We start from the raw sequence: 27,337 nt of genomic DNA, 5'->3' as shown, positions 1-27,337 counted from the left end.
TGTTCCATTTCCATAACGTTCCACATGGGGCTGTGGCGCCAACTAGAATCGAATTGGCAATCAGTTCGTGTTGAAAATGCCGCCGCGTTGGTTGTGCAACGCATAAAAACGCTCACATTGACGCCATTTTTAAGCCGTCATAACGGTAGTATAATCGAACACGTACACTGTAGCTGTCTGTGTTGGTGTATGTGCGTGTGTATCAATATGTTTGTGTATTTCTGTGTGTGGGTGCCGAAGTACAGAGCGTTCGTTGTCGTGCAACGAAGTCGTGATCGCAGCCGCGTTTCCGTTGTACGCATTCAGTTGCCATCGAGTCCTCGAATTGAACAAAAGTGCAAGGATTTAACCGTGAATTGATGCTCAAGTGAATGAATTGAATATTACATTGAATAATCTCATTTAAGTGAGCGCTTCTCGCTTAATGCCAGACGCTGAACAACTGCAGCGGATACGTGCTTCACACTGTAAAATGTATTTTAGACAAGCAACAATTCGAAACAAAATTATTAATTAAATCAACAAATTGTAAATCGAGTGTGAGTGGGTGTTTGTGTGTGTGTGAAATAGTGCACTTATGTACTCATGCTCATTTGTTATACATTTTCAGATTTAAAATCAAGAGTAAAACGTCTTTTATTACATTTTATTGTGTTTCGCGTGCTACATTATGTGTATGTGCGTGTGTGTATGTGTATTGTTTGTGTGTTACAATAATTTCTTTTGTTGGCAGCAATTAGCATCGTTAGGAAATTATTTCATTGTGTTTAATGTATTTCCATTTGCATAATGACTGCTAAATAGGAAATTCAAAACGAATTTGAAATTTTGATTGAAATTTAGCTGTTTATTAAAGTCATAATCGAAATAATTGCATTTCTGTCTAACAATGATATTCGTTGGATATTAATATGCAACGCTGTCAATACTTTAATCATAATGTCAGCTAATAGCTTAAGCATTTTATAATTACTTTTGCCAAATAATTCGTACCATGACAGCTAATAAATATTTATGCAAAAATTGTGCGCTTACAATCAACAAATTAATTGTGTTTCAGCTAGCTCAAGCGAATAATTCGTGCCACAGCTAAGCCAATCATAAAATATGTTCAAACCAGAATAAATAATACGTTTTTTTTTTTCAATGCGTAGCAACTAGAGCGACAAAGACAACACCAACAAATATCTAAAAAAAAAAAAACAAATTTTAAGCAAACTGTCAAGCCGGTTACCGCCTCTGAAGTGCATCAACGGTAGCAACGGCAGCAACAAAAACTAAAAACTTGACCGAATTTCCAATCAATTTGGTGTCCCCAATCTCGCCCAGAGTATTCGTCGTTGTCGGCTTCAAGATCGCAATCGCAATCGCAAACTCGATGATTTATTCAGGTAAGTTTCAAGTTGAGCGAAACGCACTTTTTTGTGTTCAGCTGCCAGCGGCATTGTGCTATGCAAATTGATATTGGTAATAGGCGTCTCTTATTTTTGGGCTGGGTATCGTATCATTTCAGAGCTGAACTCTCAAGTGCAACGATTTTGAATGACTTTTATTGCACTTGGCACCAGCCGTAAATCCGCCACTTCGGCTAATTACAATTTGTTATTGCTCTCGCTGTAGCTATGGAAATTTTGCCTTTTTTCTCTTCGAGTGTTTTGTTTGGCGTTTTTGTTTTGTTTAAGACAACGGCGTAATTAACAGCAAGGCGGAAGGGCACATTACAAAATGCAATTAAAGAAACACGCGTATTGTTGTTCATATTGTGCTGTTGCAAATATGGCACGTGCTTAACAACAAACAGATCTTGTTATAGTAATTCTCTCAGCCAAATTAAATAGGAGGCTTCCAGTGTAGAAATGATTAAAGTTGGCACAACAAGTTGGACTGGTATCTCGAAACTACCACAATCATCTCAGATCAGACCTTAAATATTTCACTGAGCAGCAATAACTGTTTTGAAGTGGATTTGTTAACTTTTAAAATGACCAAAAAGTAAACTATTTAAGTGCACTTCATCACATTTTAAGTTGAATTACTTTCTGTTAAGACAGTCAGGTCTCAATTACTGCTGATCCTCACCAGTGTTTAAGTGACACTTTTACTACTTGACAGTCAGTAATTCGATTTAACAAAGGTTAACATGAATTAATAATACGTATAGAAGCATTTTCATGTATTTGATTTAAGAGTGGGGTTTGGTGGCACTTGTGCTCTATGCAATCAATTTGTGGTTTTTTAACTCAATGAGTTTTGTCATGTGTTGCACTCTGAGAATGCAAGCAAAATTGTTTTACAACATTTCTTTGTCTAAAGTAAATAGCAACGACAATATAATAATAATAACTCGACGACAGACGCAGCCTACGTGCATTAGGTTCTGAAACCTGAGATTCTTTAGAACAGTTGAATACCAAAACAAAAGCGAAAAATATTCAAATGTACAACAAACAAAGTGAGAAATGTATGGCAAAAATAACATGTGTGTCTCTCTGTATGTGTGAACTTGTGTATCTGCGCGGGAAATGGAAACTAACAACTAGTAGTTGGTGACTGGGTGGCTAATAAGACGCGGGCAGGCTTTATCAGAGAGCGCGAGACAGACCCACACGTACATACTTATAAGGAAGGCAGTTGGAACATATACTTATTTATGGGTTGGTTATAAAATTGTTTTAGGTGTCTGCAGTTTGTGTGTGCTGGCATTAAACTTGGCATTAAATAACAATAGCATAACAATAAAACCGTTTGAGACCAGCGATGTAGACATTGTAGGTACAAAAACGGGCTGAAGGTATGACACGGCACAGCCCTTTCATGACTTGTAAACGCTTGTTTTAAGCGATTCGCGTTTTCTTCTTTTTTTTGCGTGCAACTTTGACACTTTATTGCAATATTGTCACCTCACGCCTTTCAAGGCACACGTGTCCTCAGTGCTATGCAACAATAGTCCCAGGAAGGGGTGGAAAGCAAACAATGATAAAAGCTGACTGGCAAACCTCATTGCGCATACGCCGCATGACCAATGTGTGCCAAAAAATTACTGAACAGACAAAGGGAAAATGGAAAAATAAGTTAAGTAAGTCGAAATTATTTTAGGTTTATTTCTGCACATTGTCTTTTACACATTGTTTATGAGGGCACACGTCGTAATTACGTGATTTTATACCCTACTCTAGCCAAACGAAATTCTCACAGGTCTGTTTCAACGAATGAATTGTTAATGTGCTAATGTTTCATGCATAAACATAGATAAAAGCAGGAGCTGGCAATAGAACGTTCTGAAATGGATTGTAAGCAACACAGAGTACATACTTATTGATAATATTTCCGATATATTAAGTGAATTATCCGTTTAAGCTTGCTACTAAAAATAACACTAAACCACTTACCACTGCCAACGCTGAGCTCTAGGCTGTTGCATAATAAAACGTCTTAAGCCCTAATTGGAGACTGGAGCACACATGCTTTTTATTTAGTTTTCCCAACTTTTACCCAACTGTCCAGGAGCTATTTTGCTTAAGATGGGCCATGGGCGGAAAGGCAGGGAGCCTCTTAAATCTTATGTGTCCCTCTTGTAGCAAATACATTTCAACATACATTTCGGCGTTCAAGCACTACCTACACTTGGTGTATATACATCAATATGCATTGTGTGTGTGTATTTACGACAGAATAGAGTATCTTCTCTGCGCTTCAACTTAACTATTGCCTTAAAGCAGGTTTATTTATATTTTGCGTTTTGTTAAAACATTTCGTTGCCGTCTAAATATATAGAGTGTCATAAAACACCGACGGCAAATTGCGAGCGGCTGTTAAAGTTTTGATTGCCTGTAAATAAACAGCTCGTTGTAGCCGCAAAAAATGAAAATCAAATGAACCTTAAAGAGCCAAGAGCTGCTACAAAAATAAAAAGCGAATGCGAAGTGAGCGGAAATGAGTTTGCAGCTCGTGGCGAGCTTAGCACTTGAAAAATCACTTAATTCATTTAAATAAGCACCAAAATGTCACATCCAATGACTTGGAAGTCCATTTGCCCCAAAGAAGGTCGCCAAACAGTTCACTCTGTGCCCTCGTGTCCTCTCGTCCTCTCGACCTTTGGACTGCATGTCTGTGAGAGTCGGGAAACTAATTTAAAAATCCACTCGCTAAGCACTACCAACTACACCTCCGCCTGCACCTCGAGCGACTCATAGACAAGAACTTGCCTCCTGCTTTGGCTGGCTATTTATTTTTTCATTTCTTGCCTTTTTTATGATGATTTTGCACTGCGTTGCTGCTTCACAGCTCGGAGCATTGGGCAAAGCAAACATTTTAGCCTCAAGTGTTTAAATATAAAACGGAAATGAGCTTTGCCAGACAGCACAGTGCGCTTCTAGATGTCCCCACAGTGACTTTTAACGAATTACACTCCGAGCTGGGATTATATCCGAAACGTGCCAAATGAACTGCACAAGCTTACACCCACACACACACTCAAAAGGGCACATACACCTTACCTTACGTTGCATAAAATGCCTACAAGAAAATGTCAATTAATGGCGTCAACTTTTTCATTTCTTGCTAATTAATTGTACGCCATGGAAGTTATTTTAATGATTTATTCTGCTCACTTTAATAATTTGTCATTTAGTTTTGTCATTGTCAAACTCATCTGACACTCAATCAAATGTAAAAGCTGTCAAGCAACCGACACAGAGATAGACAAACAAACGAATCAAATTCCTTTTTGGGGGCCCCTTAAGCCACGCCCCTGGCGCATATATGCATTTATTGGCATTTAAATTGTTTTCTCGGTGCGATAACAAAAATGCACTTGCATTTTGAATTATTATGCAGATGAAGGCAACAGTCAAGTAGTCGAAATAAATATACCCTTATTATTCAAATGACAATTTTGAAAAAATTAACTCTCTTTTAAAGCAACTGACAACAGGATTATTTATCTTTATGAAACTAATGCAATTGACAAAGTTGAAAAATAACGATGTTATCATAAGCTGATTATATATGTTATACAGGAATCAAGTCTCTGTAGCTGGCACACTCAGGTAATGCGATTTCTGGGTAACCCCAACGACAAATTGTAGTAGAAACTCATGTATATCTGGCAGACGACAGTGTATATCAAATTAAATAAGACCCAGAAAAATTGTATTGCAATTTATGGATTCGATTTGTGTTGTTCTGTCATTTTGATTGGCATTTCAAATTGGCAACAACTCATCAATTTGGCATTGTGCTGTACTCTGTGTGTTTTCTGAGCTCTGCTCAATTTCAATTTCAATTTCAATTTAATTTTCAATGGCATATCCCCAAAACTATTTGTCCAAATTGTTGTTAGTAAATAATGAAATACAATTTTACAATACGAATAACAAATTCTCTCTTGTAGGCAAATTAATTAGATTGCGCTATGCCCTGCCGAAATTCATTTGCTTTTAGTTTTAATTCATGCGTGTTGCCAATTCCGATTAAGTTAATTAAAAGCAAAGTTTCAATTTATATTCTATTTCACTCGCTGAGTTTTAGCTATGTGACATGGTTGCTTTGCCAGCAATTCAAGCGTTTATGTTGACGCCATTCATTAGTCAGTTTATGAAGCATTTTGGCGACACGCCCCAATGATCCTACTGCATGTATGTGTATATGCATGTGACAAACTGTGGGATTTTCCCATGAATTAAAGTAATAAAATTGTTGAGAATTCATGTGTGGGTATTAGAGTCTTATAAATATACAATTTGTAACGCATTTTTTTCATAGTGCTAATATCAATATATACTCTAAATATATATTATAATAATAGTGAAGATTAAATTAATTAAGCTTGATAATAAATTATTTTATAAATTTCTTGTATATAGCCTAAGCCGAGTTGTTTTTAAAAACGTTCAAAATGGTCTAGCAATTTAGTTGTGGCCACAAAAATATTTTCCCTTGCCAAATAAAAAAGCTGGAAAGTAAAATGTGAAAAATGCTGAAACGTAAATAAAACCGCACAGCTGTAAAACACGACGCGGAACAGCATGAAAGGGAAACTTGCTGAGCATGTGAGCAGAGAGTGAGAAATGTGTACGCAAAACTGAAAACAAATTTGCCCAAAGCGTTTTCACAGCCAATTTTTTATGCAAAGCCAAAGACAACGCCTCACACTTATATATTCCTATCCTTTTCGTTGTGGGTGGGTCTATGTGCAAATGTGTGTCTGTGTGAGATTGCTGCACATTTTTCCTATTTGTTGTGCATGGCACATAAATCCTTTTGTTAGACGGAAGTGAACTAGCCGCTTGGTTCGCATCAGCACTTCTTACATTTACATATGCACATTTTGCATACAAAGTGTTAGCGTGTGTGCTGTGGGTGCATTTGGGACAGCAATGTACATAAATGTCATAAAACACTCACATACATGCACACCAACATCGCCACATACTTAAGTGCCACAGCATCCTTTAAAGTGCGTTTTCCCAAGAAAGACAGCCCAGTCGGACGCGTCCTAATGCAAGTGGCATGCAACTTATGTTGTTGTTGTTGTTGTTGTTGTTGTAAAGCATTTTTACACATATTTACGCAAGTGAGAACACAATTTCATTCATTGTAAGCAGCTTCAACGAGAGCCGAGAATTGTATGGGGGACCAAGGGTAAAGCTGTTGTGCCCGACACTTAAATAGCATTCATTTTAAATCTCAATCTGTTATGCAGTCGAGTGATTTCGCCTTGTTAGCGACACATATGCATACATACATACATATACACACACAAACAATAACCAACACAATATGGCCAATTGCTGCTGGTGTTGTTAGTCATCGTGCCCTGCCATGGCAGTTAAGCTGGACGTTAGGAACCCTAATGGCAATTTTTCTGTCATTTAATCTTCTAATGGTCCACACAATTTAAAATCCCAAACACTTAAGCAGAATATATGATCTATTTAACGAGTATATATTACATGACATATGTAAATTAATATGTTGCTGGTCCAGCGATGAACTAGGCGTCGGTGGCAGGTCCAGCGTTGATCGGGTATTTATAGTCTTAATCAATAAGTTGCTGGTCCAGCTATGAGCTAGGCGTCGGTGGCAGGTCCAGCGTTGATCGGGTAATTATAATCTTCTTATGATGATTATGTTGGAGGGTTTGACTTCACCCCCTTTTCTATTAACTGGCCTTGTGGCTCAGCAATGATCAGAAATATAACAATTTGATTACGGCGGTGTGCCGGAGTAGTGCGGGTTTATTCTTCAAACTTCAATGCAAAACTGATTTTTAGCTACATAGAATATTTCACTTAAGCTAAGCCAAAACTCGCATCACACCACAATGTCATGGTCGGCAAGCCGACTCAGCAATCTTAGGCAATAACGGAAACTCTTGCAGTAAACAAAAGTATCTGGTTACCGCCGCTGACCATTGCAGTTATAGCGCGCTGATACAAAGTATGCAGTGTCGCAATTGCGAGGGCTGTTTCTTAACTTACGAAACACGCGATAGCGAGGGTTGATTATAAACTTATGAAATACCCTATATTAAATGTTATGTGTTAACTACTCCCCCTTCAAGTGTAAGGCCGCCCTCGGCCGACCCAATTCCGGCGACGACTTCTCGTAATTGCTTCGCAGACTTCCTTGCGTCGATGAACCGCCAAAGGGTGAGGCCAATGCAGATTAAAGCACAGCATATACCTCCAATGATGAATGCCACACGATAAGCTTGATCAGTTCCGGCGTCTTTCTTGAATTGCTGTATCTCCTCCAAATTACGTTCATTTAAACGATGAAGATAAGGGAGGCTGAGGACATCTTGGCTGGCAGTGATGTTCAGCAAGGGAGAGTTGGCAATGCCCGGGACTCTATTGCGTACGTTGTTGTGGTTGTAAAACAGAGTCCCGTTGATCGCGACTCGGTCCCCGAACGTAATGAGATGCGTGCCGTGTACTTGGATTTCAGTGCCGTTATCCACCTGGATCCTTGCGGACCCGTCGTTAAGAATGATGATTCCATCATCTACGTGGGTGATTATTTCCAGGTTGCTCGGCTGGATTTCACAGTGTGCCGTGCCACCTGCATGGAGCTCTTTGGCACATGAACTCTCTAATGCCAGACGACAAAAGGTGGCTCCAGGTGAAGCGGTGCAACTCTGCAGTGTGTGGGTTTTTCCATCGCATTCGGCTATGACGTTGTCAGGCAATCGCAATATGAAATTCTTGTGAATGACAGGATAAATCGTAATTTTTCTGCAAGCTTGTTTAATATGATTTAAATTCCAAAAAAAAAAAAAATTTTTTTTTTTTTTTTTTTTTTTTTTACGTTGGGCGCCAATTAATATGTTGCTGGTCCAGCGATGAACTAGGCGTCGGTGGCAGGTCCAGCGTTGATCGGGTATTTATAGTCTTAATCAATAAGTTGCTGGTCCAGCTATGAGCTAGGCGTCGGTGGCAGGTCCAGCGTTGATCGGGTAATTATAATCTTCTTATGATGATTATGTTGGAGGGTTTGACTTCACCCCCTTTTCTATTAACTGGCCTTGTGGCTCAGCAATGATCAGAAATATAACAATTTGATTACGGCGGTGTGCCGGAGTAGTGCGGGTTTATTCTTCAAACTTCAATGCAAAACTGATTTTTAGCTACATAGAATATTTCACTTAAGCTAAGCCAAAACTCGCATCACACCACAATGTCATGGTCGGCAAGCCGACTCAGCAATCTTAGGCAATAACGGAAACTCTTGCAGTAAACAAAAGTATCTGGTTACCGCCGCTGACCATTGCAGTTATAGCGCGCTGATACAAAGTATGCAGTGTCGCAATTGCGAGGGCTGTTTCTTAACTTACGAAACACGCGATAGCGAGGGTTGATTATAAACTTATGAAATACCCTATATTAAATGTTATGTGTTAACTTGTATATTACACTTCAAATAAATCTCCATTCATCGTGGCTGTTGAGACCATAGAGTATGTAAACTTAATATCGCTTTAATTTCAAACTTTTTAAAAAACTTAAATAAATATTTTCTGTATGCCTAAAAGTATGTGTTTCTTATATTTTAAATTGTTGGAATTAAGAATTGACTCGAAAATGAATTATAATAATTACAATAGCTTGACAAAATATTCAACTGACCAATTATCAACCAATGTATTAATTGAAAATTTAGGTTTAGATCCACAACTATCGAGCCTCATTCCACGGACGCGTGTGTTCATGTTAAACAGCTATAAGCTATTAGCTACTTCAATAAATTAGAAATTATTAGGGCGCATTTTTAGAGATACACGTTTTGACCATATTCATTAGCTGTCCAAATGGAAATTAGCTGACACAAATTATTCTGATGACCCAAGAGTTCTGTCCGAAAATAACTATGCATACCTAGATCCTATTCATAAAAAGCTAAATTTAAAGGCGTGTCACAGAAATAAACCTTCACAGATTTAGATTATACCATTGAAAGCCAAATAAGTTGTTAAGTAAAAATAGTTATCATTTTCGTAGTTTAAAAAAGTAAGTTTTCATTTAGTAGAATATTGCGTCATATTCAAGAATACTACAAATACCTATGTATCAAAGCTCATGTTATTTAATTACCGTCCATTATTTGACATTTGAAACACTTTTGACCTTTACTGTTATAGCCAAATAATCATATATCATAGATTATATAGATATATGGTGGAGTGAGCTGTGCGTGCGCGTAATATAATATAAAAGCATTTGCTATAATCTAATTGAACAAAGAATCGTCAAAATAATAAAAGTAAAATAACATATTGATTTCTGTTCGATATTCAATAGTGTAGGCTCAACAAACTTGAATTGAAAAAGTTTTTGGGTGCTGGAAGTAACGATTTTTATGTCTGCCTATAAGAATGTTAAAGCTAATTTGCATGGGCAACGGGCGGAAAGACGTTGCAAGCTATGCATACAAATTAACAATGGAAATGCAATTTGTCCTACTTTGCACTTTGACGTTTCATTTTCGTAGCTGGTGAAAAGAAGAGAAAGACTATCTGACAGTTTGTGGGTCTGTAAGAAATGCGGCCAAGCTGAAAAATGACAGCGCATGAAATGAGTGAATTGGGCAAAATTCAACCGAAAACTACGTCAGAAATGCAACCACAAGAGGCCATGGAAAAAAATATATTTCTGGGAAAAACTTGAATATCCATGAAAAATATGCAGTAAGAGCCTTACAATTTAGTTTGATTAATAAGAAGAAAACTTTGCCAATGGCAATTTAAAATAATAAATTGCTGCCAACTTATTAAATGAACAGGTGATTTGCGCATTGGGATTTGTTGGCAAACAAGTTATTGAAAACTCAGCAATTAAATTTTGATTGCAGTTTTACTCTGCTTGCTGGCGACCAGCTTGAAAGATTGAAAGCATTTTTGCAATCGATTTTAAGTGCAACATCTGTAGTAACTATATTTCATTACGTGTTAGTACACAGGTGACATGACTCACATTGTGTATACGTCCGTGCAATATGTTAACCCATTCGCTAACTTATTTTACTTCTCTTTCTCCCTTTGCAGCATAAATGTGAGAGAAAAATAGAATTTGACAATCTGAGAAAAAAAACGAAGGAAAACGAGAAAACTTATACCAACACGTTCGACTCCGTGACAAAAACGGTGGTCGAAGCTTTTAGACAGTCGTGTAAACCATCGAGCAAGAATTTTGCTGATGAATGTGCTGCTGGCTCAGTGAGAGCCAACGGTGCCAGTGACAGTGCAGCTCAAAGTGAATCGTACTTCGTATTGTTGCATGTAAACACAAGCTACACATTGTACAGACAGCTCCGTGCCCCAGCGTCAGCGGCTCAGTTTGTACACACCACACCAATACACAGGGGCAAAACTGATTTATGTTCTGAATGGAGACGACGTGTGGACGCAAACTAGCAACGGCAAGCAGACGAAGCTATTGGGGCTTTAACGTTGGCCAATATTTGCCAACATCAGCTACGATAACAACATGGCCATAATAAGGCGACAGCAACGAACTAAACGTAATTCATGGTTACAAGTATCCAACAGCCTGCTGCTACAGGTAAATCAAAAAGTACAGTTATTGAATCAATTAACCTGCATTTACAAACGCAACGAGAGCTACTATTTATCCATCAATCAGTATCTAAATATTGGTAAAAGGCCAATAAGATATCTTAGTCATATACATATGCAAAAATATCATTAGCTTGCGGTAGGAATATAGCCATAAACTGAAAGAATTATAATGTATATAAATATATTATGTAGATTTTCTCATTTTATGACAGTCACCCAAGGCATAGGGAGAGTTTTCTTTGATGCAGGTTTAGTAGCTTTGTAGTATAATTAAAACTATTAAAACTATTCTTAGCACTCATTCGTCATAAAACTTTAAATGTGTATCTGCAATTAATCAAGTTGGCGTGTTGAAAATATTGTTGGCAACATTTCCTGTTTATATTTCCGCTGCATGTTTCCGCTGTTAATAGAAGCACGCACATCCTGCAGAGTACACAGTTAGGACTTTGGTACCACTGGGACGCAACCTGTTTGTATGGTAGTAGGCAATTTACACATTTCAACAGTAAATCGGAAAAGGCACCAGCAAGTGGAATGTGGCACGTGTGGCAGCTGTAGCGACGCAGTTGCACATTGCAGCAGTTGTGTCGACTCTTATTCTGCGTGCTGCAATCAGCATTGACAAGTTGATATGTGCCATAGACATTGATTATATTGTAACTGTCAGGTTAACACAGCTGTGAGCAGCATGTTCTTTATTCCGTGAGGAGTGCAGTTACCGTTAGTAAAATGTGTGGCAATAAATTCTAAGGGTAAATCTACATGCCGCTTGCGACATTGGTAGCGAGGCGTTGCTTTTATGAGCTACGCGCATGTTAGCATGTGTATGTGCATGTGTGTGCGCGTCACGCGTAACGTATACGACACCGAATCGCGCCAACACACGTTGCACGCCAGCTCGTAAAAAGCGCATTAAACAGTAGAGATGAATGTTATAGTATTTGTCTAGGATTTTAGGACTCTGTTAATAGTCAAACTATTTAGCTGAGCCTTTAAGATCATCTTAGTAACTTGAAGCAAGACTCAGCTTTTGCTTCAATTTGACATTGTATAAGCTTTAATTTGGCAGTTGTAACAGTAGGATTAATTTAATTCAAGTGTAGTTTTTGCTTTATGCAAAGCCCTCTCAAGTATCCTCTGTAAATGCTCTACTTGAAGTCAAATGAAAATTTGTAAATTGCGAGTAGTTATTTGGTGGGTGGAATTTTTAATATTATTATTTTTATCTCTTATCTATTTGCTGGTGGCCGCAATTCGCGAGCAATTATCAGAATTAAATTAAAAGTTCTTGCTGGTTGCTAACACAGAAATGCGTCTGCCGCAAATTACAGGGCACAAAAAAACGGGTTTATCTCAGTTTGTATTGTGGCATTTTATGGCATTCTGTGGGTACGTGCGATGGTGCACTTTCGCACAAAATTGTTGCAAATTTCGCACTTAATTCAGCTTATTTCGTGGCGCGTGGCTAGTTGCACTAATTAGCGGTGAATTTCATTTGTGGCTGGAAAATTTTAGATCTTCAGAGAGCTAACAAAAAATTTGATAAATGAGCACTAAAACCGATTCTATAAAAGACATTGGACATGAACTTTATATTACAGCACTTATAAAGAAACGTTAAAATTACAACTTTAATGTCTTTTCAACTGCAAACTATTTGAAAATTAAAAAAAATATTCATATTATTTGAGATTGCTAAAGAAAATCCATTGTCATAAGTCAAAATACTTGCATTTGAATGCCCTGAAGACTGCGAGCTGCCACCAAAGCGCAACTGAACGTGAAAAACTTTTGTTTATTTTGCTATTCAGTAAAGTTCTGTTTTTATTTTATATATAGAAGTCTCCTTTGCCAAGCTTACCATTGCCTTTTCCCCCAGGCAAGCAGCAAGTCGCAAGTAATTTTGCTAAACATAAATAAATTAGAATGCAAATTAAACTTCTGCTCAACAATATGTTGCCAGAATGCGAGTGAAGTTTCGGAAATTAATTTTACATAACAGAATGTTATGCATACGTAGTCTATCCCAACCGGTTTCATATTTGTTTGCCGAGTTTGATTCTTGGCTGCGCTGATAATTTGCTTAACATTAATTATTTGTTTTATTGACATCCATGCATTGAGTTCTGATAATACAAACTCAATAATGTGTCTATAATTTTATTCATACAAATATCTTTTATCTATGCTGAATTAAGTATATTTACAGTTGAATGTTTTTGCATTTGCATACCAGTAGATTTCCTATTATTGAAATTTTATGCTCTCTCTGCATCCCGCCAGCTCTTATTCAAATAGCCATTTCGAAATCCGGTCAACTTTTTATGCCATATAATTAAATTGAGCACATTGCGCCCTGAAATTTACCGCTTCCATGCACTGGCCACACATTTAATGCCGTTGGCTATAAAGCCTTCGCCAACTGGGCGTATGCGTTACGAAAGTCCAAAACTGCGTGTGCATCATGTGGGCCGTGTTAAAAAAGCTTTTTGGGGATTTATTGACGCTTCTCATTTTAAATGTCAATTATTTATCATGCGCAACAATTTAATGTCGGCAAATTTCAACTTGTAACTCAATTTTGTCATTTTTCATTATTAGCTGCCATAAAGCTATTTTTACCACGCGAACTTCCTTCGAAAGTAAAATGACGGATATTGCACTAAAATGAAAAGCTTTTGTATATACTTTTAATTTTCAACGCAACCGAAAACTCTCTATGGCGCATGCCATAACGCCCCCGCCGTCGGCGCCCTATAAAATATTTGGCAGCCTTGTCCACAAAGGCTGCTTCTGCCGGCTTATACTACATATATATTGTTTGTCATGTGAGTAATTTCGGCTGCCTTTCACTCAGACCAAGTGCCACTGATTAATTTTATTTTGAGCAGACAAAAGCTTCGCACTTTTTACTGACGAAATTCTTTAGACAACGACATTCGAGTAACAAGTAGCAATACATGTTTGTTAGCTCTTTTACAGAACATCTTTATATGATTATATAAATATTCACTTTATGAGTTGACATTTTTTTCTCAGAATTTACTTGACTTGTTTTCAAAAAACAATATTCAAACAAAATAAATTCAGCCTTAATAATTACAAATAAAATTCCGACAGGATAAGGAAATATGCTTGCATCAAATATTATTAATATAATCGACGGTTATTCTTGAACACAATCAATACGACATAGCTTGAATAGTAAATTTCGATCAACGTCAATTTTTTCCTTGACACTGACTCAAGCTTAATTGATTGCTGTGGGAAATAACTTTCTGACATTTAATATTAAATGATAGTACGAAAATTGAAAAAACAGTGCTCTATTGGCAAATCGGCTATATCAGCCGCAATTGACAACATTTTGGTTTGTGGTAAATCATGGTATGCAAATAACTTATTCGGCAAAGAAACCTCTACTAGAATTGATGTATTGTATTGTCAGTACAAAAGTCAAATAAAGTGTAATCGATTTATTGCGTGCTTTGAATATTTCATGCTCTGCAATTACGTCGCACAAGCCCAATATGAAATAATGTCTTGTTGCCTTTTGCTGCTCAGCCATTAGAACATTAAAGTTGCAAATAATTTCAACTACTGTTTGCCACAAATATTGATTACTGTCCAAATCGAGCGCGAATTTAAATGCGGGTACTTCGAATTTGCGTTGTCTTTACTGCGTTTCTGATTAGCCGATAGCAATCGCACTGGTAATCCGTATTTGAATTTGAGTTCATTCATAAATTCAGAATGATAATTGGTAGCTACATTTAACAAACATGTCCAAAATGATGGCAATTAAGGGCCGCAATTAAATTACAATGTGGACACCAGCCTGCCACATCCACTGTGTAAAATGCTGTTGCACTTCCGTTTCCAGCACTTAGCCCGTAATTAATTTATAAATAGTAGTTGACGGCATTTTTAGCTTATAGCTTATATATTGTGGTCCCGTAGTTTTGGTAAGTATATTCTTAAGCCGAGAAGACCGCAGTATCTGAACGGCCTCCAATTTCCTGTCGGCAGGCCATTTATTTAACTTTTGAAGAGGTGTATCAAGCTCACCAGCCCACACAATATATAAAACGCATTTGTTTTGGCCATTGTTATGTTGGCCATGCCTCTAGAACTTGAAATTTTGGTCTGATATCTATTTATTTTCATAAATTAATTAGGCATGCCGACCACGCACAGTCTGTGTGGCCTAAAGCTTCCAGCTAATTATGCTTTGAATGGACTTTTAGTAACGCTTGCTGTTTCTTATTAACTTGGCTTGCAGGTGGTAAACACAAGTATACACCCATCACAAAAGTACCGCCATGAATGAAACAGAGTGTGAGGATCTCATTAAATCTGTGAAATGGACGGAGCCGGCGAACCTGATCTCTTTGGCCATACTCGAGTTTATCAACGTATTGGTCATTGGTGGCAATTGTCTAGTCATTGCCGCCGTCTTCTGTTCAAACAAATTACGTAGTGTTACCAATTTTTTTATTGTTAACTTGGCCGTTGCCGATTTACTGGTGGGTCTGGCGGTGCTACCATTCTCGGCTACCTGGGAGGTGTTCAAGGTAAGTGCACCTAAGTTTTCAAATAACAAAACAGCAAATAATACAGTTTCTGAATTCATTTTATTTAGGTTTGGATATTTGGTGACGTTTGGTGTCGCATTTGGTTGGCAGTAGACGTCTGGATGTGCACGGCATCGATCCTGAATCTATGTGCCATATCTTTAGATCGGTACGTGGCAGTCACGCGACCCGTCACCTATCCAAGCATTATGTCAACGAAGAAGGCCAAGTCGTTAATTGCCGGCATTTGGGTACTCTCATTTGTAATTTGCTTCCCGCCTTTGGTGGGCTGGAAAGATCAAAAGGTAAGGAACCTAACTTCACAGACATAAGCCTATCCACAATTACAACCAATTTAAGTGCAAAGTGCTTTTCTGTACTGCATTGAAACCATGAAAACTGCTTTTGGCAGGCAACCCACTCGCTTGTAACACGGGCAACAACAAAAGCGACTTCAGTCCGACGCTTAGGCGACCCTTCGGCCACAATATTCTGTCATTGACATCATTACAAGTTAAAGTTTTGGACAAAACCGTTGTCTAACCGCAGCTGAAAATGTGGCAAGTGTTGAAAGTCTTCAAAGCCTGCAATCTAGCTAACTTGTGTCAGCATGCCCGTAAAACAAATGAAAACACTTTGATCAAGTTACTATGAGTAGAAAATACCCTGTTACTGGCGCAAAAATACAATTAATAATCTATGCCTTCATTACAGTTCACTTGATTATAATTAAATCAACATAAATTGAAAACAGACACAAATTATGGCAAACATGTCTAGACTAGGCAACATTTATGGAATTCTTCACGTCGAGCTACCCGACTCATAGCTTTTACTGAGTATTTCGACTTTTGCCATTCTCCTTTTCCAAGCTATTTTGGCTCATTGTTGTCAGCAGTGCGACTGTTCTTGTGTTGTCATTTTTGGCACACATGCATAAAAATTCTTATGTAATGGCAATGATAATGATGTACCCAACATGAGGGCACGGAATACAGGCACGACGGACGGCAGGCGACGACAGACAGCATGGCATAATTCATGTGTGTGAGCCCTGTACTTGGGTAATCAGATCAACGGCGATATGGCTACTAACTGGTCCAACGAATTACGACTTCCTGCAACACTTTATTGTGCACAAAATGTGGGTGTATGTATGTGGGTGTGGGCCTGTGTGGGCTGTGTGCTTGTGTGTCTGCTGTTATTGTCCAACGAGCCTTAGGCTAAGTTGGCTCAAATTTACTAGCCATATTGTTTCAACTTTGCAGTTGATAGAGACAAGTGGGAGCCACCTACAAATATGTATGTCACTTGGGCAGCCCATTTAGGGCACATAAATCTAGCATAGCTTGTGGCGCAGTATTGTCCTGTTTGTTTGCTTAATCTTAATGGCAGATGCCCATCGAATTGTACCAGTCAACTCGCAACAGTTGCCTTAGGTCGTATTCACATTAATGTACAAATATCTTATAAGCGCATCTACTGAATGCATTCAATTCGGCTTGGAACTGCCCTGGACTCGAAGTGATTTTCGGAGCATAATTGAAGCCTAATTTATACGAACAGCAGCTGGTGGCATCGATTATTATTATCTGACTGCCTTGTGGCATTCGGCCAGTGACAGCGTCTTATCCCACACTCTCTCACTTGACTTCATTCAATTTCAAATCAGGTGTATATATTCCATCGCCAACTCTGCAAATGGCAGAACATATCATATGTGCCCTGCAAATGTCGCCCTTGGCATTTGCAAGAAGCTTTAAACTGCGTGGACTTCACTTAACACTTAACACTTAAGAGTACTCTTAAATTTAGAAATGACTTAAGTGGGCGGTTTCTATAATTATATCAATGACAATTATCAGAACTGTTAGCATCTTTACAAATTTTAATAGCAAGAGATATTAGGCTTGTAGCAAGAGATATTAGGCTTTTAAACGAATTGAAGCCGAAACTAAAGTGCGATGCAGAGTATCGCTTTGCCGACTATACTTTGACTTCTTGTGTAACCATAAGTACATATGTACATCCAGTTCCTGGCGCTTAAATGTATGCTACACCTTGGCATAATATTTATGCAGAACACGTCCCAGAATATCTTTTGCAAAATAAACCGCTTTAAGTTGAATTTTTATTGGCTTGTTGTGAGCAATGTGTGACTCTGAAATTTTTGTGTGCGAGTCTAGAATTTCAATGGGTTAGCTGGATGACAAAGCATTTAATATAAACCATTGCATTTCATATATACCTCAATAGGGTTAGCCAGATAATAAAGCTTTTAATAAAAACCCGCCGAGTGTCAAATATATATAATATACGTGTGTATATACGTGTGTGTTTTTCTTTCAGGCCATGGTACAGCCGACCTACACACGGGGAAACTATACGCTTTACTATGCCACCACAATGTCAAGCACACAGGATGAGCAACTAGATGTAGATAGAATTAAGCAAAAGGAGGAGCAGGATGCTGCTGCCTCCTTGTTAACTAAACATGGCAGTGTCAATGGCAATGGTAATGGCAATGCCTACAATCCATACGATCCCAACTTCTCGCCAATCGATGACTCTGCTGAAATACATATTGCAGCCATGACGACAACAAGCACAATTTCGCCTAGCACCGAAATGGATTCTAATATGTTAAATGCACCAGTATTGAATGTGCCACAACCGGCAACAAGTTGCCCCTGGAAATGTGAGCTTACCAATGACAGGGGCTATGTGCTCTACTCTGCATTGGGCTCCTTCTATATACCCATGTTTGTAATGCTCTTCTTCTATTGGCGTATATATCGAGCGGCCGTGCGCACCACGCGTGCAATAAATCAGGGATTCAAGACCACGAAGGGTGAGTAACAACACGTATCTGTTTTAGTAGTGTAAACATCAAGATTGGTAGCTTAAAACAACCATTAAACTTTTGGACACATTTTTTGAACTCTCATTCACAAAATTAATGGCAACTTGTGCGTAGCTTAAAGTTTTGTCCCTTTAATATTTTCTAATATTTCTCATTCAATTCGATTTGATACTCTTAAATAGTAAGTTTTATTATCCTCGTAGCGGTTGTAGCTCGTATAAATAAAATATCCTCAATATTCATATCGACTGCATATCAATTTTTTAAACTCTATACGTGTAGATTGTTGAGTGACGTCTTTGCCCCGTTTTCTTTATTTAATAAAAAATGATATCAAATGAAAGTGTATAAAACTATACACACACATATACACATTATAAACATGACACATCAGAGCCATTGTCAATAACAACCTGGTAAAACACATCCACGAATATAAGTTCACAGTTCCTTTTCGTGTTTCAACTCCGAATCAATTTTAGACAATATTTTGAAACTGGTTTGGATGGTTCAACGAAATAATAAACATACAGTAACTATGTCTGCATATTAGCAGCCAGCAATATAAAAATTCATCTCTTTGTTTGTGCGTCTTTGTCCTGTGTCTAATACAGCAATTGTTTTTTCAGTGCAAAAGTGATTGCAATTAGCAATTGCATCAACTGCCAGAAATGTTTTATAAATAATTGTAAAAATCAGATTTGACATTTATAAATAACCACACACACTTTTTGTCGGCATTTTGTTTTGTGTCCTGCACTCGGAACATTATAAATAAACATGAAACGTTCTAAATAACATTTATAAAAAAAAAATAAATAAGTATTCATAAATAGAGCCCTAAGTGATAATTGAAATGTAAATGAACGAAATAAGTTTTTAAATATTCTATTAAGTCTACAATAAAAAAGGAAATTAAAATCTCAATTTGTATACTAAATCCTTGTCACTAAAATCCTAATAAATATTAAACAAAAATTACCCAATTATACTGTGCATATTTGTAGCTAATATATACATATTTAGTTTAGAGTATATATACATATTTAGTTTAGAGTACCCACATAAGTTATACCCTTAATATACTATAATAAATATATTATTATTATAATATATAATGAAAATATCCCAAGACAAGAAGTGTTAACAGTAAATCTCAGAACATCCTCGAATTGTATAGCTTTCCCCATTGAGCTGAAGCTTTAATATTTCCTTGTCATACACATTTAGCACTTTAAATCCTGCTCGATGCTAGAATACCCAGTTTTGTCGTATAAAGCGTACATCCTCATTTTGTTATATACATATATCTCGTTTGCGATCCTTGTTATAATTGGCATTGTTTTTCATCCAAGTACACGAGAGAACACATCAAACGAGTCAGCTTAAGCAAAAAGCAGCGTCAATGCACTGAAACGAAAAAAGTTCAGACATTAGGAAGAAGGAAAAATAGAAAATTCCGCATGCTTGAAATGAGTTCGGGGCAGCGAAGTTTCCCTACTGCTGTGTTAAATTATATATCTGTCTAGTATATTTTTATTTTTTCCTTTACTGGTACTTTCATTTGAAGTTAGTGTCTTTTTAAATTGCTATTAAATACAAGGGCAACTCGTGCACACTTGTATAGATATATGGACATATGTCCATATATATATGTGTATTCTCATATGTGGCTCATTAGTTGCGCAATATTTTGTCAATATTGCAGCGCACTTTCTTCCAGCTGATCAGCTCATTGAGCACAGTTCTAGTTGGGTTTGGATCTCATCGACTTGCTCGCTACCTGCAATAATGTTGCCAAGCCAAGCGCACGCATTGTCTATAATCCGAGCCAAGTAAAAAGGCCAACCGTCTGACTGGCTGCCTTACTGACTAACTGACTGGTTACATAATAAAATCAATAAGCAGCTTTTCGTGCGTTCAATGCTCCTGCTAATTGTGGGCCCAGAGCAGCTACTTTTGTGCGAGTCCCAAAATAAAAGCCCAGTCAAAAGTGCCTACAATTTACCAAAAGCCTAATGACAGTTTAATGTCTGGACTGCTGTAACATTTCATTTTTTCTATTACGCTACAACTTGCTATAATTTTGTTGGGTTCAAGTAAACTCAGAGTCTAGAAGAAATAATAGATTTTAGATGAAAAACGTTAGGCGTGTTTGTAGGTCCATAATTTACTTTTTTTATCTTACATACATCTCCTTGCTTAACAAGATTTAGATAATTCACGTGTTTAATTCCAAGATGATGAACTTATGCATTACTTCTCTACTCCGCATCTAGTGTTAAAAGTCTATTTCATCTATATCACATAAGTGGGTCTTGAATGTCGAGTAATTATGAACTAAATGCTGTTTTGCTGGCATATGATGACATCGTGTTTTTTCTATATGGCTTGTTTATGAGCTGAGTTAGGCTGTTGTGTTGCTTTGTTTTGCAGCTGGCGTGTCCTTAGTTGACACTGTTTTGAAGACAAAGCCCCGATTTTCAGAAACATCCGCTCGCAGAATATCATGCGACAGCCTTGGAACACACATGTAGACACAGCGGCGCTGAGCTTGTTATATTTTTTTGTACGGACCACTCGCCGTGCGTGTCTTCATTTCTTTCACTTTGCGCGCCGGTCCTAGTTTTAGCACACAGCACGAAACGCAAAAGTCTGAAAACATTTCGTGACACAACGCGGGGGCGTGTGCAAAATTTCTGTTTTTGTTTTTGTTTTTGCTTTTTATTATTATTGTTGTTGTGAGGGTAGGATTCCTATATGGCCCACTCGCCCTTTAGTGGTTTTTGAAGGTAATCAAGTTTCAAGTTCATAAACTAGTTGAGGTTCATGGCAACGTCTATTAAAATATACGCAGTAGCACTACCAACAGCAGCAATAGAAGGAGAGTGTCAGGCGTGGCACTTGAGCCTGTTTTTGTTGTTTCGCCAGTTGCACACAAACTGAGGACTTTCAAAATTTCAATTTCAATGGGCATAGCCAGGGCCAGGGCTCGTGTCAACAGCAGGCGTTGGAACTTTTACGCCAGCCTTTCTCAGATTTAAAATTTCACCTTGACTTTCACTCGCATCAGTTTCAGTCTTGCATTTTCCCAAAAAGGTCATTTCAAAATAATAAATGAACAATAACAAAAACAGAAATGCCACAAAACCAAAATAAATCGGTTTTATTATATATTGAAACCATTGAACAACCGCATATTAGAAGTTGATTACAAATGACGGCAATCGCCAAATAATTGATTATATAATTATTTGAAATGCCACAAAATCCATTACAAATAAATTGGCGATGAATTGGTATTTATATTGGTACACAGAAGTAAATATTTTATGTGTTTTGTTTTATTATGTTTTACTTTTTTTTTTCATGTACTTTTCTGTTGTGGGCTTTGGCTTCCAACGACAAATTTGCATATGCGTGGCAATTTTATTTGTCAATGATTTGGGTGGAAAACAGTTTCATTTTATTCGCTTGTTTGTGGAGAAGGCCTTGCTTCAACCTAAATGCTTAGATATGTTCATCCATCTCAATGCTTGCGGCTGTTCGTAAGCCTTCCGCATCGGGAAATAAATATAAAATAGTTTCATATTCACATTAATGGGAAAATATGCCGTTTCGCATTTTCCCTTTTCAAACTTTATCAAATTTATTAAAAGCTTTTCAATGGATGTTTTTCTTTTTCATTCGGGCTTTTAATATCAAAGGCTTCTGCACCATATTTACATTTCTACATATGTCGAAAGGTTTGTTTTTATGCAAATGGAATTTTTCAGCTTTACCTACTTTCTGTCATTTATTTCTTTTGCATTTGCCAAAATGAATGCCATACAAATTCAGTTCAATTTTTTACTGAAAAATGTTGTATATAAAAAGTATTTGTTAATTAAGTCCGCTTTATTTTTATGCATTTAAATTTTTTAATGAAAGAATCAAATTTTCATGATATTTTAATTTGATAAAAAAAAAGTAAATTATTTCCATTATAAATTACACTCTTACCTCTCATTTATTTGATTTCGTCAATGTGTCAATGTTTTGCCATATTAACTGACTATGAAAACCCAACTTTATTTGGTAATGCGAATAGGGCCCAACGACGCTGGCAATTGAATAGCGTCAGCACGAACCAGTAAAAGATAAGCATAGATAATTTCAGCTAATTAATTAACAAACTTCCCGAAACACGTAATTACTTATTTTTAATTAAATAAATTATTTGATAAATATTTTTCAACACTCAATTGTAATTAGGCTATTTGAAACCCAGCATTTGTGCATTTGGGCATGTTCTATTATAATAAAACCAAAATTTTTTATAAACCATATTTTTAGTATCTTAAAAATAAATCAATTTAAATTTTGTAGCATGCCCCAGAAATTAGGCAATAAATTTCACTTAAAAGTGAAAATCTACCTTATCTTTACACATTTATAAATTATATGATATTATATTAAATATTATATAATATATTTTAGTAGTGTACATTTTTATAATTAAAGATAAACTGATAAATTTTCCACTAAATATCTATATGTTAACGTACGTAGTTAGATTCCCGTTTTCTCCTCATGTGTGCCCTAATTACTAAAATTTTGTGTGTCTCTAACCAAAGAAAATTCGAAATAATCAAAAATCAATACCGATCCAAAAAGAAACAACAATCACGCATACACAAGCTCATGTATAATACAAGCTAAATGTTTTCATGTGTTCACGATGACACCCACTACATACAACCAAAATAACATAATGTGATTGCATTTGATGTGATATTTGTATTGAGTCCCATTTCGACTTCCTGCCAAATTCCCACACTGACTTATTGCAGGCAGTCCACGCGAATCGGGGGGCAACAATCGCGTTGATGACTCTCAGCTAATACTGCGCATCCATCGCGGTCGGCCTTGCGGCACTCCGCAGCGCACGCCACTTTCAGTACACTCCATGTCCTCGACGCTGAGTGTGAATAGTAATGGAGCAACAGGAGCCGCCCTAACCACTGCGAATGAGGATCAACAGCCTGCTTCCCAAACGGGCACGCCAAAAAGAGCTACTTCGATGCGTGTGAGTCGCCAGCGGCATGAGAAGGTATCCATCAAGGTTTCTTTTCCATCATCGGAAAACATGTTGGAATCACCTCGTATGGGAGTTACGCAGCAACCGCCACCCTCGCCTCACTATGCCGTCATCAGCAGCACCAAAACTGGTGTCAGCAACCTTACCAACGGTCGACGTGCGTCATTCAAGAGCAGCCTCTTTGACATTGGCGAAACGACCTTCAATCTGGACACGGCCAGCACAACAGCAGTTGATCTGGAGAGTGGCAATTCGACTGGCTTGACATCGGCCAAGAAGCGTTCCGGAAAACGGAGTGCAAAGTTCCAAGTGAAGCGCTTTCGCATGGAGACAAAGGCGGCTAAAACACTCGCCATCATTGTGGGCGGTTTCATAGTCTGTTGGCTGCCGTTCTTCACGATGTATCTGATACGCGCCTTCTGTGAGGACTGCATTCAGCCAACAGTATTTTCGGTATTGTTCTGGCTGGGCTACTGCAATTCAGCCATTAATCCGGTGATCTATGCCCTCTTCTCCCACGAGTTTCGCATCGCCTTCAAGCGCATAGTCTGCCGTTGCGTCTGCACTCGCAGCGGCTTTCGGGCTTCTGAGAATTTCCAGATGATTGCCGCACGTGCTCTTATGGCGCCCGCCACTTTCCACAAAACCATTTCAGGCTGTTCCGACGATGGCGACGGTGTTGATTTCAGCTGACTAATGGGCAACTACGAACCGAGTCCCCTGCAGCGCACTGCCTCACTGCCGCAGGAAGCCAGCATCAGAGATGGTGATACGGATACCACGGGCAGCAGACGTATACGGCGCGGCGGCTTCTGTAAGGGTCGTGTGCTCTAAGCAAGCCCAGCAGCAGGAGTTCCAGCTATAACAACAACAACAAGAAATACTTACAAATACTTGACATAAGGCAATGCACATCGCTTTTGTACTTTTGTAAACGCCGTCAGCCCCACTGACATTTACAGTATTCGCATTGAACAACGTTGTAACAATATGGCAATAATTTTCACGTATTTAACTAGGCATAAGACATAACATACATATACTTGTACCTATATCCGTACTTTAAGCTAAATTAATGTTACTTCAAAGAAACACACTTTGAGCTAAGAACTTCGAGATGTAACTACATATATTAAGCAGGCCCACATTTGTTTCACTTTCTTGTTAGTAGAGCTTATCAGTTCAGTTTTATGAGTAATATAATATTTAATATATGTATATCGGCCAATAATTTGGTTAAGTGAAAATAATTTTCAATAAAATGAAAGCAAACAAATAGCAAAAATCGATCGCCGACAAAATTAAAGGTAATTTATATTAAGAATAATTGCTAGACACAGCAGTTCTGATGTTCTACAGGTAAACAAAAGCACACAAAAGGTAAAAACCAACCCCACACTGTTCAAAATATACAACTCAATACACATACACACACACACACAATTCCTTAAACTGACTTAAGCGTAATTAATTTGAAGCAATTCAACAGAAATAAAAAGTATTCCCACATATCAAAGTGACTACATAAACATGATTAATCTATAATAAAGTAAATAGTTTTCACTTTCAACTGTTACTAAAGAAAACTAACGTAATTCCTTTACCCGTGGCTTAAGATCAATTTTTGGAAAAGTCTCATTAGTTACAGTGCTTTTGGCAGACTTTCTATTTTCACCTCAGATTTAGTTATCTTGGCCATGCAATTACTTTAATCACATTGCCAATGAATATAATTATTCTGGCCCACCTTAGCAGACTATATATTTAAGAAATATTGCAGTGCTTGTGACCTACGTCTCCATTAAAGTGTCTAGATAGATTAAGCGCAAAGTAAATGGTCAACATAGGTCAAACTCAGAGTAGCAGGTCGGACCGTATCATACAGTCATAAATTATTGAACAGTGTAGGAATGGCAGCAGCAATCCCAATGACATGGCATTATTGTGCTGATTATTCATTACATTCACGCGGCGTGTAATGAAAATTTATACAGCTGTTAAGCGTGCGTATGAGTAATAAATGCAAAACGGGCAGCAGACCCAGCCAACACGAATGCTAAAGTGCGTGAGTGGTTGTATGTGTGTGTGAAATTATGCAAATGTATGTGTGTTAATGAAATAAAGTTCGCTTTGAAAGCAGCTTAAACATGACTAAGGCGAGCAATAGGACAATATTGTTGCCAAGGATAGCGGCGAGACAAGGGCCTGCATTGAGTGCTTGTTGTGCTTATGCCAAGACATTTGCATAATTACGCGTTTAATTTACTAAAGTGCAGCCTGGCACAGCGCCAAGATATGTCACAGGGGAGGGGAAGATGTGCCAAACAGTGTAGGCAATGACAATGGTAACTGAGGGCAGTTAAACGCACAGCGCGTACTATGCAGCGGGGTGTTTGAGCGATATTCAATAAAACAGGAATCAGTATGTGAAATGTGTGCAACGTCAAACTAATGTTAATTCAATTTTTCCCATTCAACAGGCTCCAAGGGCATTGGCTCTCGTTTCGAGGAGCAGCGTTTAACGTTGCGCATACACCGCGGCCGCGGCTCCAACCAGCAGGACTCGATGCACAGCAACGGGAGCACTCAAAGTACCACAACTACTCTAGGCACGCCGTCGCCGGAGCGTCTGAGCAAATATGCGACGCGTCGTTTACATCACCAGCACGATAAAATAAAGATATCTGTATCGTATCCGTCTAGCGAAAATATAAATGAAATGGCCCAACAGGAGCCAACGCATGAACGGCGCACCTCCGGCAATGCCCTCTTCTCCGTGCACTACAATGGCGCCCATGGACGTGAGTCGACAGAGTCGCAGCTTTATAGACAGCAGCATCATGGAGGTAGCACGTGCTTCTTACAGGTCGGCAAAACGCTGCCAGAACTATCGCGACGACAGAGCAACACCAGCGAGGCCGGTGGCGTTGTGGGTCATCCGAGATCCGCGAACAAAAAAATGGGCAGGCGCAATATTAAGGCACAAGTCAAGCGTTTTCGCATGGAGACGAAGGCGGCCAAAACTTTGGCCATTATTGTGGGCATGTTCATTTTTTGCTGGTGTCCATTCTTTACAATTTATATTATCAGGCCCTTCTGTCAGGACTGCGTTGATCCGCTACTGTTTTCGGTGCTCTTCTGGTTGGGCTATTGCAACTCGGCAGTTAATCCCATGATTTATGCGCTCTTTTCCAAAGACTTTCGTTTTGCTTTCAAGCGCATCATATGCCGCTGCTTCTGTTCCCGCCAGAGTGTTTCCCTGAAGAGCTCCCGTCGTGGCTCTGACATGTCGGCGATACGCATCCAAGGACGTACGCCCAGTATTACGCCTAGCGCCGCGGCTCACAGCTTTGGCGACGAGAGCGAGTTGCACCAGTCACACTCTGAGCTAGGTAACGAGTCCAGATGACGTTCGTTTGGGCCCAGCTCAAGCTCACAAAGCAGCTTGGGCGGGTTGCGCAAGACGAGCCTAAAGGTGCCCGTCTATGAGATTTGCCACCCTCTAGTCATGGAAACGCCCTCTTACTCCTACGTTGAGGCTCCAGGCGATGCGCCCTCTTCAGTCAGCAATAGCACGTCAAAGCGGACGCAATTGTAGCCTCGGGAGCTGCTGGCGCTGCGCAGCCTGGCAGCCAGCGATACGAATCCCAATGCAATAACAGGGCAGCGACCGCGGCGCACAGTTCGAATTGAGTACAGCGATGCAAGCGTCTAAGCAGAAATGGGAATAGGACATTAGC

General features: G+C 38.5%; 1 protein-coding gene across 2 annotated transcripts; it reads left to right on the top strand.

The window, feature by feature from the left end:
- Positions 1-84: 84 nt before the first annotated feature.
- LOC111600651 (octopamine receptor Oamb) lies at positions 85-27,337 on the top strand. 2 transcript variants are annotated; one of them, XM_023316872.2, is made up of 7 exons: positions 85-474; positions 1,155-1,391; positions 10,544-11,060; positions 15,363-15,654; positions 15,723-15,959; positions 18,004-18,505; positions 26,078-27,337. In XM_023316872.2, the coding sequence occupies exons 4-7, from the start codon at positions 15,403-15,405 to the stop codon at positions 27,004-27,006; spliced, it is 1,920 nt and encodes a 639-aa protein (XP_023172640.1). In that variant the 5' UTR covers positions 85-474; positions 1,155-1,391; positions 10,544-11,060; positions 15,363-15,402; the 3' UTR covers positions 27,007-27,337. The 2 variants fall into 2 exon arrangements, with proteins under 2 accessions (XP_023172640.1, XP_023172639.1); XM_023316871.2 differs by lacking the exon at positions 26,078-27,337 and adding an exon at positions 23,350-24,873.

The sequence above is a fragment of the Drosophila hydei genome, unplaced genomic scaffold (assembly GCF_003285905.1).
Source record: "Drosophila hydei strain 15085-1641.00,03,60 unplaced genomic scaffold, DhydRS2 tig00008119-arrow-pilon, whole genome shotgun sequence".
Classification (NCBI taxonomy): domain Eukaryota; kingdom Metazoa; phylum Arthropoda; class Insecta; order Diptera; family Drosophilidae; genus Drosophila; species Drosophila hydei.
Note: the sequence above shows the minus strand (reverse complement) of the source record. Positions and strands in the feature narration are given on the sequence as shown.